At 41.8% G+C, this 19,491-nt stretch overlaps 1 protein-coding gene across 5 annotated transcripts in view; it reads left to right on the top strand.

The window, feature by feature from the left end:
• The window catches only part of PHTF2 (putative homeodomain transcription factor 2), a 132,335-nt gene that overhangs the window by 37,673 nt on the left and 75,171 nt on the right, over window positions 1–19,491 (top strand). For all 5 annotated transcript variants that reach the window (XM_006117154.5, XM_075926646.2, XM_075926619.2 and 2 more), the window contains exons 3-4: window positions 3,664–3,720; window positions 18,559–18,628. In XM_006117154.5, the coding sequence (XP_006117216.2) occupies window positions 3,664–3,720; window positions 18,559–18,628 (127 nt within the window). The remainder of the gene's footprint in view (window positions 1–3,663; window positions 3,721–18,558; window positions 18,629–19,491) is intronic.

Raw genomic sequence — 19,491 nt, 5'->3', positions numbered from 1 at the left:
GCAGGGGTATGAGTGTGAGGTAATGAGTAAAGAAATTGAAGTGGTATCATTTAGAATTGAGAAGACAGGTAGACCTCAGGGAGGCCAAAGAGATGAAATTACAGTAATCGAGATGAGAGATAAAGTGAATAGGAGTTTTAGCTGCAACAACTGAAAGAAAAGGATGATCTGAGAATTGCTGAAGGAAGAAATAGTGAGATTTGAACATGGTCTAGAAGTGTGAGGCACAGATGTGGGAAGAGTAAAATCTTCTTATGGGCCTGAATATGGGGGAGGGAGGAGATGGTAAGACAATTGGGAAAGCAGGGATGGTTGGTAGGGAAAAAAACAAGAGTTAAGTTTTGGGTACCATTTAAGGAACTGAGCTAGTACAAGAATAAAGGGCAGTTTAATTTACAGTAGCATTGGTAGTGGCAGGCAGCCCAGCTGAGCCATGCTGAGAACAAACCCTCCTGAAACTGGTGAGAGTGTTCTGCTGGTACTCATGCTAATGTAGCTGTTTATACTTGCATTACCTCAGAGGGATCTAACATGAAAGCAGAGGACTCGTGTCCCTAGTTTGTGGTAAAAAGACAGACTAAAGTTAAGCCTGCGCTGGCACTTTACAGCACTCTAACTTTCTGGGTCAGGGTTATGAACACCCTCCTGCTCCCAAGCACAGCAAGTTACAGTACTGTAAAGAGCCAGTGTGAACCAGGCTACTGCACTGGAATCACAATTATACAAATCCCTCCCTTACCCGCACTGACTCTGGTTTATGGACACTTAATTTGATTTGAATGAATTAAAATCAGTGCAGGTAGATTCTGTTCAGCTGAAGATACTTCGAAGCCATTGGCAATAATATGTAAAAACTCATGGATGACAGGAAAGGTGCCAAAGGTTTGGAGAAGAGCTAATGTACTGCCCATCTGTAAAAAGGGGAAAGCTGGCAATCTATAGGCCAGTCAGCCTGACTTTGATAGCTGGGAAGCTACTAGAGCAATGTATGAAACATTTGAATTTGCAACCAAATGAAGGGGTAATTGCTGGCAACCAGCATGGATTTACTAAGGACAAATCATTCAAAACCAGCTTAGTTTTCTTCAGCAGGGTAACTGATTTGGTGCATAGTAGGAATGTGGTAGCTGTAATATACCTGGTTTTTAGTAGGGATGTAATAGTGTAGTCAAATGATTAACCAATAAGCGGGTACTTATCAATTAACACTGTCGACTACATGCAACACTCCTTCTCTCCCCCTCTCCCCTTCCCCTGGCAAGTACATTTTTTAGTGGCCTGTCTGACAGGCTGACTCAGTTCTGGTTTGTGCTGGGACCAGCATTCACCCCTGCACTGGCTCATAGTGCTTGTAGTGCAGAGCTGCAGTGGGGGTTACTGCCGGGAGCCAGCATCAAGAGCCAGCACCCGGGCAGGCTGGCTCACGCTGGAATCTGGCATCAAGTTGCAAATAGCAAAAACTAGAAGGTTGCCAATATTTTGGAAGATGGCGCTAAAGCTCAGATAAATTAGAGAACTGGGCTTTAGACAGCAAAAATGAAATGAAAGAAGACAAATATAAGGTGCTATACTTAGGGAAGAGAAACTAAATGGACAATACAGACTGGGGGAAAATTGGGTTGGCAGCAGGACTGCTGAGAATGATCTGGGTGTTGTGGTGGGTTATAGCCTCAACATGAGGCAAAATATGCTACTCTTGTAAAAATGCAATCTAAAATGACATTCGCTTTAGCAGAGGCATAACATGTAAGTCATAGAAGGTGATAAAGTACTGCTCTATGGTATTTGTTAAGCCTCAGGTGAAGCGCTGTGTCCAATTTGGTCATCAGTGTATAAAAGGAATGTAGAGAAACTGGAAAGGATCCAGAGATGAGTGGCAAAGATAGTCAGAGGGGTAGAATATAAGTTGTATGAACAAAGGCTGATGGAACTGGGTATGTTTAGTTTAGAAAAAAGAAGATTAAGGGGGGAAATGATAGCAGTCTTCAGATACTTGAAAGTCTGCCTGAAAAAGATGGAGAAAAGATGTTGTCTTCTGCCACTGTGGGTAGGACAAGAGGCAGTGGGTTCAAACTACAGCATAGCAAATTTAGATTAAATCTGCAGAAAAACTGGTAAGAACAGTAGGATAGTGGAGCAGACTACCTCTGGAAGTTGCAGAACCTTTTTTACTGGAGAAAGTTTTCAAAAGGAGGCTGGATAGCTATCTGTCTTGGATGGCTTGGACACAATAGGTCTCACATCTTGGAGGAAGTTTGGACTGACTGGCTCTTGTGGTCCCTGGAAACCCTATGATTCTCAAGATTGGGGAGCAGGGGCAGCCCGTGACTATAGGCTGTTTTGGCCGCCACCTAGGGCGCCGCCTTCAGTGGCACCCAATGATGACGTCACGGGGCACCCGGGTGCCCAATGATGTCATCCCATTGACGGGCGTGCAGGCAGGGGTGCCGATTGTACGTTCCGCCTGGAGCGCCAGCTGCCACAGCCCACCTCAGGCCGCTCCTGTTGGGGAGCCTACCTCGGAAACCTGCAGACTCAGTGTCTGTGACTTCAAGATTTGGGCTCTTCACAAAAACACATACATTGTGAGCTGTTTTACCTGTCCTTTCTCCTCATGTCAAGGGAGTAACTCTACAAGTCTTCATGGACAACACTTCAGCAATTTTCTGCTTGAACAGGTGGGGAGTGTCCAATTCAGATTGTCTCTGTTTAAAAGTGATAATCTTTAGGAGTATTTTATCACCAGAACAACGCATCTCAAATCCTTGCACCTTTCTGGTGTTCAGTACAGCTTTGTCTAAGCAGATCATTCAGCAAGCAGATCATTGCCTAAGCAGATCATTCAGCGAGAATCTGTACTGGTCTTTCAGCCTGGATATAGTGTGATTTGTTTTTCAAATCGGTGGAGCAGTGCCTCACAGAGACTTGTTGGCTACTTGTCTCAACAGAAAGTGCCTGCTCTTTTGTTCTTGGGAGGTCTTAGTAAAGGCTCTTTGACCAGACACTTTCCTACTGTCTTGGAAAAAATAAATGACTGTTTGTGTACCCCTCCTGTGTTTCCCCAGATGTTCAAGCTGAACAGGATCATACTAGCATGATCCCTATAGCGTCAGCATGGCCTCACCAGGATTGGTTTAGCAGTCTGTCCTGAGTGCATGTCCCGCTCTCCTTTGCTTATATATTGGAGTTTGGCGAAGAGGAATGAGGAGGGTCTGGGGCTGTTTTGCCCTCCTTATAGGATTGGGCAGCAGCATAAAGCAACAGAGCGTGTATGCACCTGTCCCCCATCTCAGCTGGGTACTGGGTTAGCAAAAATCTCTGGCTCTGTTATAGAGAAAAGAAATTCAATACAGGAAGATTACAAGACTAGGAGAATAAATTAAACTGGTTTCTTGCATGATCATTGCTAAGAACTTTCAATTTAAGCTGTTGATGCCATGTGTATTCTTTAAAATACACTCAGTTTTTATGACATAATGGAAATGAGAAATGGGAAGGAATAGAAAAATGTAGGTTTCTTTGTAAATAAGTATCTTTTACGAAACTATGGTATAATATTTCCATTCATGTTCTACCTTAACTCTCTGAAGAAAGAGCTGTTTTTTTGCTGCATAATGTAAATTCAATTACATTTAATGAAACACATTTTTGTTCACTTTATAGATTGGGGCATATGATCAACAAATATGGGAAAAATCTGTTGAACAAAGAGAAATCAAGGTAATATTTTAATAATTTCTGTTTATAATGTAGGTTATGACTAACTTAATTTAAAATTATGTATCTATGGGGAATTATTACAATAAGAATTTTAGGAGTAAAAAGTAAAGCTCATAATGTTCTGAATTCCAGTGTATAACAAGTATTTTTTAATTTTGTTTATCATATATTATTTCCTTATTACTGAGAGAGTACTTCTAATCTGCAGTTTGTGGAAAGAAGTTTACGTCTCTTATAATATTTGACTGCAGTCTTCTTTAGCTATCATTAAACAAGATTGTGTTTTCTAGCTCCTATTTGTCACTTTTTGTAATTTTCTTTGTATGAATTCTAATGTCAGTTGTTTGAGCTGTTTTTTACTTTCAGTTAGTTACCTTATGCCTCCTTATATCCTCCTTCTTGATGCTATGATTGTTTTGTACAGTTTATTGGACTGGTAAGTACTTCAGGATGGTGGTTTTGTGTTGGTGTGCATAAGCTGCTATGCTGAACTGTGATTCTGCACGTTGGGGTGACTAACGGAATGTCACCAGTGTCTCTCATGGCCAACTGGTTATGCAAAAATAACAAATAGTCTTTTGTTATTGTAATAGATTATGATTTTATTTTATGGGATTCATTCACAATAAATTGTATTGCCTGATTACAGAAATGAAGTAGTTCTCCCAGTTTTTTTCTTACAAATTAATTATAACTCCCTTACCCCCTTCAAGTTTTGCATATGATAAATGTGCTGCTTATTGCTATGGCTGAAAGCTGTTTCTAATTTTAGCACAAATAATTCTGATAACCTACACATTGCTTAAGATTTTACCATGTTTTAGTGCTTGGAAATTAAAATGAACAGGATGAAAATGAAAAGGGAGTTTAGATATGCCTTGGGCATGTTTTATTAAGTGGAAATTAAGCTGCGTTAACACATCCAAAACTGACCTGGACTGTGAAATTATGTGACCACAACTTCATTAAAGACTTTTTTCATTCTACAAAATAATTGATTTTACTCAAATGTTCCTATTTTTAGATCTGTTTAACGAGAAGAAGGCTTGAAAATATAAATATATTTTAGAGGGCACATTACTGTACACTAATCAGATAACAATGCTCAGTTAAATTGTGCCACCATCTATGTGTTTTTAAATTATCAACGAAATGATTTAGTCTTTGAGCATAAGAATGTAATATTTTATAGCAGTGGGTCTCAGTATTTCCAGATTTCTGTACTCCATTCAGGAAGGTTATTTGCCTTGGACATCCTCAAGTTTCATCTCACTTAAAAACTACTTGCTTACAAAGTAAGACATAAAAATGTCTCAGCACACAATTTACTAAAAAATTACTTACTTATTTTTACCATATAACTATAAAATAAATCAACTGGAATACAATATTTATTTTACATTTCAGTGTGTAATATAGAGCGCAGAACCGGGCAAAAATGCACCACGGTCCAGATCTGGTTTGCCAAGTCACTGATGCAGTCTGTGGGCATAGTAGCAGCCTCAGTAAGGCTGCCTGACTGTCCTGACCCCTTATGCCACTCAGAAAAGCCAGCTGCGAGGCCCTGTTTGACTCTGAACATCTGTGATTCTGGGGTTGGGGTGGAGGGAGGAAAGGCTTGTGTGCGGTTCCTGTCTGTTCCTGCCCCCAGCACAATCTTGCAGCTCCCATTGGCTAGAAGAATAGGCAGAATGCAAAGTCTCGTCCCACCCCTCCAGGCTCACAGCTGTTCACAGATGTACTGTGCAGCTCTGAGCAGCCTGTAGGGCATGGAAGGCTTAGCTGCTAGCCAGAGTTGCCCAGGTAAGCCTCTCCTGGCCACAGCTTGCCTCTGGCACCCCAGCCTTCTCCCCCCTCCCCCCCCGTCAAAACCTCTGTCTCACCTTTCTGTACCCCTACCCCACATAACCCAAAACCTCTGCCCCCCCTTGCACCCATACCTCCTCCCAGACCCTAAACCTCAAACCCCTGCCCCAAGTCACCGCCCCCTCCTGCCCTAGGTCACAACGCAAAACCCTGTACCCCCTCCTGTGCCCCAGTCACATGCCCTAGGTGTCACAATCCCCTCCTTTGCCCAAATTCCCTCCTAGATCCCACACACCCTTCTGCACTTCAGTCCCTTACTTCAACTCCCTTCTGCATCCAACCTCCATCCCAGTCCCTACACTTCTTCCATTAATATCATGGAAGAATGCAGCTCTTGACCACTTATCAAATTCTTAGTGCTCCCCTCATCAAAAATTATTGCCTGCCCCTGATATAGAGCAATATAAATAAGTCACTGTATGAAATTTTAGTTTGTACTGACTTCTCTAGTGCTTTTCAACTAGCCTGTTATAAAACCAAGAAAATACCTTGACGGCTTGATGTACCCCCTGGAAGACCTGATACCCCAAGAGCACATGTACCCCTGTTAGAGAATCACTGCTTGATAGCACCTTTAACATGAGGGCCTCTCTTGACTTAGTAACAGATATGAGTGTGTCCATATGTTACAGAGATATGGTTCCAAAACCCCTCTTTCAACCAAGGTTCTATAGTTGTTCTAATTAAGGTAATAAAATAATAAAACTTGGATACAAATGTCTTTCAGGCTTGTCTTTCCAGGTTACAATGTACAGGATGTCGGGGTTTTGGGTCTTTTGGCTTATCAGAAGACCTGTATCTCATAAAGACATTGTCTAATACAGACTAAGATGTATTCAAATTATTATAAGAATGTTTGGAGTGGCAGGACTTCAGAAGTATCCAGTGTTATAACATCCAACACAAATTATAATCTCAAATCCAGACCCATGGAATAGCACTTTTTAATTCGTGTCATTTCAATTAAGTACCCTTGGGGTAGTATACAAATCATATAAATAAGAATTAATCTATTTCAGATGCATCAGGTTCTTTTCAAAACATGCCATATGCCTATCAGGGATATTTTTTGTTGTTGTTGTGCAGTCCTATTTTGCAATAAATAAGCAATTATACCAATCTGATTAAAACAATGCTGTTTACTGTCACATTTCTGTTCTTTGAGAGATGTCCCTGTGGGTGCTCTACAACAGGTGTCTGCATCTCAGTACCTCAGAACAGATTCTTCACGGTACTGTGTGTGGGGGGCTGTGCATGCGTGGCAGAGTAGGCACATGTGAGTTGCTCGGCACAACTGTGCATTTGCAGCCACCCTCCTCCCCAGTTTCTTCTTTCTTCTTTCTTTATTTCACACCTTGGAAGGAAGGAATCAATCAATCCTGCTTTTCTCCAAGTTATGTTCCTGCTGTTCACCCTGTTGATAATGCCAGGCTTCAAACATCGTTCGGCCTTCAGTGAGGCTATGCCCATCTCTGATGGACATTCTGAGTGTGTCAGATGCCTCACTGAGTCCCATGTTCAACAGGACTGCCAGCACTGTGCTAAACTCAAGGTGAGAACAAGCAGAGACAGGGACCTCTGCCTGAAAATGATTGCTGGAAAAGGCACAACATCCTGCCCTGGATCCTGGCATGCAAGTTCCTGATAAGGGAAGACCCGAAAAAGGGGAAGAAGTCCTCAAAGAAACACACTTCTTCATTATATCACAAGCCAGAGTCACCTAAGTGGTGCCCAATTGAAAAATCGGTACCGAGGTCTGACCGATCACCTCGTCTCAGCACTTACAATTCCCTGGGCGTTTCCGGTACCGAAAACCGGAAGATTCTCTCTAGGCATGGCATCCACAGAACACACACTGAGGCTGCAGGCCCCTCCATGCCTGCCTCTCGTGTCTCGGCACCCACTACCGCACAGAGTAACCAGACAACTGAATTCTCGGCACTGAGGATTACTGCAAGGGCACCGCAGCAGCCAGCGGCAAAGCCCATTGACACTGTTCCGTCACCACAACATCCACTGGTGCAGACTACAACTGCACCAGCTCTGATACTGCTCATGGTACTGACAGCCCCGGCACCGTCCACGCCGGCACCAGGTACCTACATCACAGAGACCTTACGTGGTTGTCTAAGTTTAACTCCCCATTTCTTGGTACTGACATGTAACCTCCATTAGTGTCACCAAAACATCTCTCATTGCCTATGCTTTTATCCAGGGATGATAACGATAAAGGCGATTTATCTTTCTCACCTCAGTTATTGCCTGGTACTGTAATGTCAGCAATGTCCCAGTTTTAGGCACCTGATTGTCTTCAGCATGCCCCCCTGGGGCCCACACTCATGGATGCCACCGCCTATGTGTTATGCTGCACAATGACAATATTGGAGCCCATGGGCTTATGACTACAAAAAGAGACAGTCAAAAGAAACACAGCCCACATCCTTTCCTCCGCCACAGTCCCTGTCACATCAGAGGAAGCAGCAGGAAACTGTGGATCCACAATCTTGTGAATCCAGCCCCAATACATCCCCACAAACTCATCCTCCTCACCTGATGAGGCAGTCATGCCACTACCTCCAACCACGGCTGGTGACTTTACACCTTTCAGAATCTCTTTAAGAAGGTTGCATCTGAACTCAATATTGCCATGGAGGAAGTGCAGGAGACACAGCAAGAACTCACTAATATGCTCCAAGCTACGCCATCATCCAAGATCTCTCTGGCTATTAACCCAGCTATTATGGAGCCTGCACTAACGGTGTGGCAGACCCCTCCCCCCCCAACTATTCTCCTGACTTCTAAGAGGATGGATAGGAAATACTACTCTCTTTTCCCCCCCCCCCCACCAAAGTGGTTGGAATTTTTTCACCCACCCATCCCAAAACACTCTAGTGGTGGATGCTGCCCATCAAAGGAACAGACAGCATCAGCCTCGCTCCATCCCAGCTGACAAAGACAGCAAAAGGATGGATTTGTTTGGCAAGAAAGTCTACACCTCATTTATGTTGCAGTTCAGAGTTGCCAATTATGCCACACTCCTCAGTAAATATGATTTTTAACAACCACTCAAAAGTCAGTATTTTTATTGAGGATATACCTGAGGCCAAGAAATAACTCAGGGCAGTTATTGTGGAAGGACATGCAGTTTTGAGAACAGTACTATAGGTTGCTCTTTACGCTGCAGATAATTTGGAATTACTGTGGCTCCCAGGTGCCCAAGTCATGGACCAGGCCCCCACTGTAGTAGGTGTTGGACAAACATAGAACAGAAAGACGATCCCTGCCCCAAGGTTCTTATAGTCTGAGTAAGATGGGACAATGGACGGATGGACTGATGGGAAAATTCCAAGGAAACAGTGAGACTTGGATAGGGGCTGCTGCTGTGACATAGCCCCTGGCTGCGAACTGGGGCTGCTGCTGCAGCAGCCTTTGTCCATGGCTAGCTGTGGAGAGGGGCTGCTGGCCCCGGAGCGAGCCAGGACCAAGCAGTCCTGACTTGTGCTGGTCTGGGACCCCTGCATTTTAATTGTAGCCTTGCGGGCAGCTCTTACTACATTTAAAATGCAAAGGCGCAGCGGTCCAGCTTGTGCTGGTCTGAAACCTACCCCTGCTGCGGCTCTGCAATTTAAATGTAGTGGAACCTGAGCTGCCTGCGTGCCTAGCTCCTATTACATTTAAACTGCAGAGCTGCAGCGGGGGTAGCTCCTGGACTGGCATGAGCTGGGACAAAGCCCTTACCTTATTGCCTAATTGTGTAGTCGATACCTCTTAACACCCTTAGATTGGAAAAGCCAGGAAGATATTTGTTTTTGTTAGAGAAGTTGCACAGAAAAAATGTCAGCAAGATTTAGAGAGCCTGAATGTGAGGATCGACAAAGGGATCAAAGTTGAAGGTGGTACACTTAAGCCCGTAGCATGGGTATCTAGGTACTGGTGTTGTCCATTGGTTTTAAAAAGGAGGTAGCAGTGAGCAATGTTCCCTCTAATTTTCCACCAATGAGTGGAATATATTTTTATGATTCACTTCCACGTAGGCCTTGGTGCACATCAGTAATAACATATACTAGTAGCTGTGGGCGCTCTGCCAATCAGCTGGGCGGCATCTCAGTTTCTCCTGGGCGGCCTCTAAAGTGCTCAACTTATAGGCGGTGAGGAGGTGGGAGAGAAGGATTGGAAATTCTGTTTTAACTATCATCTCAAGTTAATGTTGGTAGACATTGATATAGAGACTGTGCAAGCTAAAATCTTAGCCAGAAGGTCACAGATCTGAAGTACAGAAGTAAATTTATGAGTTCGGAGTATCGACTTTGCAGATAAGATTACCTGGAGATAGATATAGAGGGAGAAGAGGAGAGAACCAAGGATGAACATGTGGGACTGGATCATAAGTCTCTTTGAACTAGCAGAAAGAAACTTTCTCCCTAGTGTCCTCTAGCTTGGCTTCTTACAGCTATCCAACTTGGAAGTATTAGGTTCCTTTGGGAATACTGGGAGCAAGAAAATCAGTGTCAGCTTCTCACTTTAGGCCTAGATTGTCAACTCTACTACCACCAAGAAAAGATTGTGCCACCTCACGTGGCTGAACATGTCTAACCTGAACCCGTCAAAGGAAGATGTTCAAGAACAAGGGCAGCTAGTGCCCTCTCGTGTCTCATTTTCCCTGATGCCTGAATCATCTTCCACGATGCTGGATGATTATGGGGATACACATATTATCCCCAAAAAGGAGACAGTATAGTCTTCAATCCCAGTATAGCAGCTACTTTATCAGTCTATGTGCTTAGTACTCGGTGTTGCAATAAATCTGATCTTTGCAGTCTGTTTCTCAAAACAAGGATGTTGAGTGGGTGAATCAAGCAGAGAGCTTACTCCTGACATATTCAAATCATTCTCATGAGTAGCAAAAAAGGTTCCAGCAGGGAAATTTACCTTGTAAAGAGGAAGATATTTTCTGTTTGGTCGCCTAGGTGCCATTTGTCTCCATTTGAAATGCAAATTCACGATATTTGGAATGCCTACTTCATTTGAAGAAACTGGGCCTCTCAGTAAGCTCACTTAAAAGTTCATTTGACAGCTGTCTCAACAATCCACCTTCCTGTTCATTTCCTTGCTTCCTGGGGTTGATAAGAAGTGGGGAGCTATCCTCCTATTTATTAATCTATCAGAGCCTGGGACTTCGTGGGCAGTGCTTCTGGCACCATTGTTCGAACCACTTGCCTCCTGCTGTTTTTCTCACTTGTCTGCAAAGACAGTGTACTTCGTGGCAAGAACATCTACTTGAAGAAACTGTCATAATAACTATGCATGAAGTTCACATCAATAGATCCTATAACTTCCTCACTCTTCAAGATCTCACATCAAATTCCTAATTAACGTGGTGTTGGATTTCCACCTGATAGTGCAGCTACCAGTATTCTTTCAAAAGCCTCAAACCATTCAGATGAAGTGATAGAAATGTAGCTGTGTTAGTCTGGGGTAGCTGAAGCAAAATGCAGGACAATGTAGCACTTTAAAGACTAACCATCTTGTTAGTCTTTAAAGTGCTACATTGTCCTGCATTTTTCATTCAGATGAAGATAGACTTCTCCTTCTAGATGTGCTCAGGTTACTCTTTCTGTATGGATAGGAATAAACAATTTTGATCTTTTCCAAAACTATTTGCATCATTTACAGAAATAATACTAAGTTAGGTAGCTTTTGTGCAAAGGGTTTGAAATGGATAGAGGCTAAACTTAAACGTGTACTCCAAATTAATGAATGTAGTGAAAGAACAAAAATAGAGCCACTATGGCTAAACAAGTGAAAGAAGCAGTGAGAGGCAAAATGGCATCCTTTAAAAAATGGAAGCTAAATCCTAAGAGAGGAAATAGAAAAGAGCAAAAAACCTGGCAAATTAAGTGCACAAATACAATTAGGAAAGCCATTAAAGAAATTGAAGAATAGCTAGCCAGAAACTCAAAAGTAATAGCAAAAAAAGTTAATCAGAAGCAGAAAATCTGCTAAACAAACAATGGAGTGATTGGATGATCAAGATGTTAAGAGCCCTCGAGGATGATAGTGCTATTGCAGAGAAACTGAATTCTTTGGATCGGTCTTTAGGGTTGAGGATGTAAGGGAGAGTCCCAAATCTGAGTTATTCTTTTTAGGTGTTAAATCTGAGGAACTGTCCCAGATTTGAGGTGTCACTAGAGGAGCCTTTGGAACAAATTGATAAACTAAATAGTAATCACCAGGACCAGATGGCATTTACCCAAGAGTTCCTTCAAAACTCAAATGTAAAACTGCAGCACTATTTACTGTGGTATGTAAACTGTCATTTAAATCAGTTTTTGTACCAAATAATTGGAGGATAACTAATGTAACACCAATTTTTAAAAAGATCTCCAGATGTGATCCTGGCAATTACAGGCTGGTATGCCTAACTTCAATATGTGGTAAACTGGTTGAAAATATAGTAAAGAACAGAATTGTCAGACACACAGATAATTTGTTGGGAAGAATCAACATGGTTTTTGTGAGGGGAAATCATGCCTCACAAATGTACTAGAATTCTTTGAGGGGGTCAACAGGTATGTGAACAAGGGGATCCAGTGGATGTAGTATACTTAGATTTTCAGAAAGCCTTTGATCCCTCTCCAAAAGCTCTTAAGCAAAGTCTGCTATCGTGGAATAAGAGGGAAGGTCCTCTTACTGATTGGTAACTGGTTAAAATATGGGAAATAAAGAAAAGGAAAAAATGGTCAGCTTTTAGAAATAAGAAAGATAAATATTGGTGTCCCCAGCGTTCTGTACTGGGGCCAGACCTATTCAACATATCATAAATGATCTGGGGGGGGAAAAAGGATAAACAGTGAGATGATACAGAGCTACTCAAGATAAGGAAGACTCCAGCAGACTGTGAAGAGCTACAAAATTATCTCACAAAACTGGATAACAAAATGGCAGATGAAATTCAATATTGATAAATGCAAAATAATGAATATTGGAGAACATAATTCCAACTATACATATAAAATGATGGGGTCTAATCATTTGAGTGTTACCACTCAAAAAGGAGATCTTAAAGTCATTGTGGATAGTTCTCTGAAAACATCCATTCAATGTGCAGAGGTGGTTAAAAAAGCAAACAATGTTGGGAATAATTTAAAAAGGCATAGATAAAAAGAAAATATATTGCTTGCATATAAACCCATGGTATACCCACATCTTGAATGCTGTGTGCGGATATGGTCATCTCATCTCGAAAGAAGATATATTGGCATTGGAAAAAGTTCAGAAAAGGGCAACAAAACTTACTAAAACTTATTAGGGGTATGGAACAAGTGTCATATGAGGAGAGATGAATAAGATTGGGACTTTTCAGCCTAGAAAAGAAACATCTAAGAAGGAGGTATATGATAGAGGTCTATAAAATTATGACTGGCGTGGAGAAAGTAAATAAGGAAGTATTGTTAACTCTTTCACATAACACAAGAACTAGGGGTCATCAAAAGAAATGAATAGGCATCAGGTTTAAAAGAAAGAAATGGAAGTATTTTTTTTCACAAAATAACTATCCTTTGGAGCTCCTTGCCTGAGTAATCATGTCCTTCATGGAATATAGGGGTTAGAAAAAGAACTAGATATGTACTCCACTTATGCAGGAACAATCAGTTTCACGCATATACAATGGAAAATGACTGTCAAGGAAGGAGTACTGCAGAAATGGATCTGTGGGCCATATTGGACCACAAGCTAAATGAGCGAACAGTGTAACAATGTTGCAGAAAAAGTAATCATTCTGGGATGTGTTAACAGAAGTGTTATGAGCAAGACACAAGAATTAATTCTTCCCCTCTCCTCTGTGCTGATTAGGCTACAACTGTAGTATTGTGTCCAGTTCTGGGCACCACATTTCAGGAAACGTGGAGAAATTGGAGAAGGTCCAGGAAAGAGTAACAAAAATGATTAGAGGTCTAGAAAACATGACCTGTGAGGGAAGACTGAAAACTGGTTTTTGTTTAGTTTAGAAAGGAGAGAAGACTGAGAAGGGACATAGCAGTTTTCAAGTACCTAAAAGGGTGTTTCAAGAAGGAGGGGGAGAAAATATTCTCCTTAACCTCTGATAGGACAAGAAGCAAGGGCTTAAATTGCAGCAAGGGAGGTTTAGATTTGACGTTAGGAAAAAGTTCCTTACTGTCAGCATGATTAAACACTGTAATAAATTGCCTAAGGAGGTTGTAGAATCTCCATCATTAGAGATATTTAAGAGCAGGTTAGACAGACACCTGTCAGGAATAATCTAGAAGATAGTACTTGGTCCTGCTGTGAGGGCAGTAGACTGGACTTGATGACTTCTGGAGGTCCCTTCCGGTGCTAATGTTCTATGATTCTATGGTCATGGAGGATAGGTTCACCAATGTGCATTACCCAGAATGGGCAGGGATGGTATCCCTGGCTGCTGTTTGTCAGACACTGAGAATGAGCAACAGTGGGTTAGATCACTTGATTACCTATTCTGTTCCTTCCCTCTGGATCTTCTGGCATTGGCCCTGTTGGAAGACTTGGAAGACTAGCATAAGTGGACCTTTTGTCTGACCCGGTATGACTGTTCTTATCTTGTTAAACTAGCAATTTCTTTTGCTATAAAAAATGAAAATATAATGTTCTTTATAAAGTATAAGATGCATATTAGACTGTTTAAGATGGTTGTGCTATATTTTTAGGGACCCCATAGTATATACTTAAAATAATCATGAGGGCATAGGACAGGAAGGGATTTCCTTGGTTATCATGTCTAGTACCTGTGACTGCAAGCTACCACTATCATATAATCCTGGAAATAAATATTATCAAGCTCCACTTTAAAATCCATAGGTTTCCCCCCAGGTACCTGTTCCTCTCCCCTCCCCTACTCTCCTACTGTATGAACTGTTCCAGAACCTCACTCCTCTAGTCAGAAACCTGCTAAGTTGCAGGCTAACCTTATTCTTAGCCTGTTTATACATATTTGTTCACATGCCAACATTAGCATCTGTCTTAAATAGCTGTTCTCTGATCTTTACCCTTTGACATTTCTGGAAAGCAATCACATTTCTTGTCAGCCTTCTTTGTTCTAAACAAGCTAAGCCCTTTACATTTCCTTGTCTAAGGTAGGTTCTCCAAGTCTGTTTCCTTGATCATTTTAGTAGAACTTGTCTGTACTTGTTCAAATATGAATTATTTCTTGAACATGAGTGTCTAGAATGGTATATAAAATTAAGTCTTACTGGTACCTTGTACAATGGAATTAATGCTTCCTTTTCTCTACTGGACATATCTTGCTTCATACATGCTAGGAATATACTCCTTTTTCATAGCTAGGGTTGCCATATGGCTTCAACAAAAATATTGGGCACACTTGACATTACATCACAATCTACATTACATCTTATGTAGAAAATACTGGTCATGTATATTTTCTCATTTTATATTTTTTTCAATTTTTCCTGAACAGAAAACTCAAATACTGGACTGTCTGGTTCAAAACTAGATACCTGGCAACCCTATTCACAGCTGCATCATTTTGATGGCTTAATCATCCTCTGATCAAATAATAAATCCAGGTCTTTGTTTCCTTCTGTCATTATATTTGTTTCCATTAGCATCCTGCCTTTGCCCCAGTGGTCTGCATTATCATTATTGAGAACTGAGGAAACATAGTTATTTTGTTTGATCCATACTATATTGCTTAATTTCTATCCCACTGGCTTTCGGTTTGTGGGCTGTGGCACCCTGAGGATCCACTGACTAGGTCAAGATTTGAAATATTTTGGAGGGTCTTCAAATGAAAACAGGTTGAAAACAGCGGTTTTACTCCATAGCAGCCCTACTTTTTTTTCTTGTGCCTTTTTCTTTATAATGGATGGAAAAAAACCCTTTTACTATTTTGTTTTAGTTTATTTTGCAAGGCCTAAGTAAAGACTGCATTCAGCACATTGAACTATTATGAGGTTTAAAAAGGATTTCCTGTTGTTAGACACACCACATTCTTGTAAGATACAAAACACACCCTCCAGCCTGTATTTTAAAATACTGTTGTTTTTTATGAGAGCTGCACTTCCCTTTACATTTGGAATGGTGTTGTTTCAGATTTCAGTGATGTACAGCTCATTTCATAACTATTAAGATTCCCATTTCTCATTATAGTTTTCTTGTTCAGCATAACACATCTCAGTAATCTGATGTGCATATTAAAGGAAGCATTTTACACATCTGGTTATTTACAAGATTTATCTGATATTTTAATTTTTACATGCAGCTAGTTTTTCCATATTTGCTATTTTGTAATATATTTAACTTGCTTAGGTATGCTTTGTGGAATGTTGCTTGTTTTGTATCATTTTTGTCATTTGTGTGTCTAGCATTCTATACCTCTAATTTATCTGATCTAAATCTGTAGCGACAGCATTTCCTTGTTCAACATTACCAGCATCACGCCTGTTCGAGGATGACAAACTGAAATTACCCATTTAAATTAAATGGAGAAAATTGTGTGCATTCATGCATCTACTTTTCATAAGTTGAATTTGCCAGTTCTCATTTCATAGTAATGTGACTAAATATCACTGACATTTGTTTGCTTCTGCCATCGGTATAGTGTCACTTTGGGTCAGTTTACACTCCATCAAAAAACTCCTGGGACTGCTATAGCTGACCCAGGCAAGTTGACTCAGGCTTTACAGAACTGAAAATTGTAGTGTGGATGTTAAGGTTTGGTTTGGATCCTGAGCTTTGAGACCCCATTGGGGAAGAGGGTTTCAGATTTTGGACTGCGGCCTGAGCCCAGATGTCTGTGTTGCAATTTTTTGCCCCACAGTCTAAGTCCTGCAAAGCTGAATCGATTGATCTGGGCTCTGAAACAGTACAGTGGGTTTTTACTATAGTATTAATATCCTTTAACTGCATGTTTCTGTACATACGTTTTATGAATGAAGCTGACATTCTTGAAAAATAAATACTTAAATGTTTTACAAAGGCAATTGCAGTTTATACATCAATTTAAAAAGCATTACAGAAGGATAAAGTGCAAACATCCTCAAAAGTAATTTCACATCACTAACCTGCTGTCTCTTGAGAACATATTAACTTTAAATCTGTAAAAACGTACTCCATAGAGTTCATACCGGCATAATGAGTCCAGTGTAATTGACCTCAATGTTCAGACAGCAAATGAACCATAACACATACACAGTGCTCTAAGATTGACAGCATAACTACACCTAATCACATCTGAAGCAAGTGAACTGAACAACATTCTGTCGGATAGTTAACAAGGGGAATGTGTTTTTCAGTGATAGAACAGAAAGAGAACCTCCCTTTGCCTTTTGTGGCAGATCCTTGCTGCCTGTTATGACAGCTTACTACCTCTTTGCTGCACTGGGATTTAGTAATCCTAACAAGGTGGTTGCTGTTGCCCAACAAATAGCAGAGCACAATGTTGTTCGCCATCAGGTGTTTTAGCTGGTGCTCCTTTGAGAACTAAAATCTTTTTGGTGTATATATGGATTGCAGTTAAAGGAAAAAGGGTATAATGTTTCAAATAAAGAAAATTATAGGAAGCTACATGTATACTGTCAACTCTGGCAAGTGTATGTGTAGTATGTTGCATTATCATAATCAATTAGAATTTTTAGGCACATCTGAAAATTTCACTCTTAATAGTCAGTAATTAATGAGTTTTCATTACATTATCCTATTTCAGTAAACTTCCGATAATCCGGCACCTTTAGGACCCAGGGGGTGCCGGATTATCAGATATGCCGGACTATCAGAAGGCGGGGCTATGAGGGGTCTGAGGTAGGGTGTGGGGATGCTACCTCAGACCCCCTCATAGCCCTCCCTTCTGATAGTCCGACTCTGCCCCAGGAGTCCCCGATTCAGCCGCTGCTGGTCAGTTTCAGCAGCGGCTGAATCGGGGGCGCCTGCAGCAGAGCAGCTGGGGTGCTGCTGGGTTGGTCCGGTAGCGCCGACCCTTGGCGCAGTGAGACCAGCCTGTCAGCACCCCAGCTGCTCTTGGGGACGCCTGGGGCAGAGCAGCTGTGGTGCTGACGGGTTGGTCCCATAGCGCCGCTCCTCGGCGCTACGGGACCAACCCAGCAGCACCCCAGCTGCTCTGCCCCAGGTGTCCCCAAGTCAGCCGCTGCTGATACTGATCAGCGGCTGATTCCAGAAAGCCAGAGGCAGAGCTGCTCTGCCCCGGGCTTTCTGGAGTCAGCCCTGGTCAGTTTCAGCAGCGGCTGAATCAGGACGCCTGGGGCAGAGCAGCTGGAAGGCTGCTGGATTGGTCCCACAGCACCGAGGCACGGTGCTACTGGACCAACCCAGCAGCACCCCAGCTGCTCTGCCGCAGGTGTCCCCAAGTCAGCTGCTGCTGAAACTGACCAGCGGCTGATTCCAGGAAGCTGGGGCAGAGCAACTCTGTCTCGGGCTTCCTGGAGTCAGCCTCTGGTCAATTTCAGCAGCGGCTGAATCCGGGACAGCTGGGGTGCTGCTGGGTTGGTCCCGCAGCCCCGAGGGGCAGCGCTACTGGACCTACCCGGCAGCACTCCAGCTGTTCTGCCCCCTGCTTCCCGGATTCAGCGCTGGTCAGTTTTAGCAGCGTCTGAATCGGGGAAGCTGGGGGCAGAGCAGCTCCAATGGTCCGGCTGCCCAGAGCACTTCCGGGTTCCTGATGGTGCTGGACCATCAGGAGTGCTGGACTGTCAGATGCCGGACCATCGGAGTTTTACTGTTGTTGTAAAATGTTTTTATTCCATTTTGGCTTTAACACATTTTCATTTAATACGGGTGCATTTATTTGGAACACTTATTACTTTAGATTTCAAATAGTGAATTGGGCATTTTCTTAACTTAAAAAAAAAAGGCAATTACTGACCTCCATTCCTATTTTTAGCTAGTTTATATCTGCTGCTGTGGTGCTTATATTTTAATATTTTTTTTTGTATTTTACAGGGTCTGAGAAACAAGCCGAAGAAAACAGGACATGTGAAGCCAGATCTCATAGATGTTGATCTTGTGAGAGGTAGGGCCTCAGCTAGTAAATACTGAATTTGTTAGTAATTTGAGCTTCTGGGGACAGTTATAAAAATAATTGTTTATCCTGTTAGCCTTGCAGTAGAAAAGTGGAGTATGGCCTATAAAAATGAGAAGATATCTACAGCTAAAGAAACACCAGAAAACCATTGACTCCTTTTTGCATCTAAATTAAATCAATTTAGTTACCTTAATTTATAGGGTTAGTTGATGATGTATATTTATTATAGCTATAATCTTAAGAGGAAAAAAATGTTCTGTTTGTGACAATGACCTTTTTAAGAAACTTCAAAGGAAAGTTCAAGAAATTGTTGAGAATAGTTCAAGGAATAAACTCACCATCAATTGAGAAGGGGTTTGCAGAATCTGTACAGTTATTTCTTGCTCGTAAAACAGATGTATCTGACTATAAGAGTTATTAGCCAATAAGTAGTTTCAGACTACAAATCATTGTCCTGATTGGCTGTTGCCCTGGGAATTCCTAAGCTAAATGCACAATAGACGTGTATATCATCCTGTCACTTACCAGCTTCACTCTGCTTCCAGAATCTGTTGTTTCTTGACCATGGGAAGATTTATATTTCACCACAAGTAGTAACTTTTACTGTATTTTTAGCTTTCCTTCTTCCTTTTTACACAGACACCTTTTTTCATCTTCCTCTTCCTCCCTTTCAGCTTCCTCTTAAATGCTAAATGCTGATCAATCCTGTGAGACTTTGTGAGGAGTCAGTCAGAATCAGGAGGTGAGAGAAAAATGAAACCAGTCCCTAGGTGACACAACAGGAGCTATGAGGAGTTTTGAAAATGGAGTAGTTCTCCTCAGAAGTACCTGCGTTCCCATTTCATACTAGC

This window comes from Pelodiscus sinensis, chromosome 1, assembly GCF_052426305.1.
Source record: "Pelodiscus sinensis isolate ZL-2025 chromosome 1, ASM5242630v1, whole genome shotgun sequence".
NCBI classification, from domain to species: Eukaryota; Metazoa; Chordata; order Testudines; family Trionychidae; genus Pelodiscus; species Pelodiscus sinensis.
The sequence above is the reverse complement of the archived record's forward strand: the minus strand, read 5'-3'. Positions and strand labels throughout refer to the sequence as shown.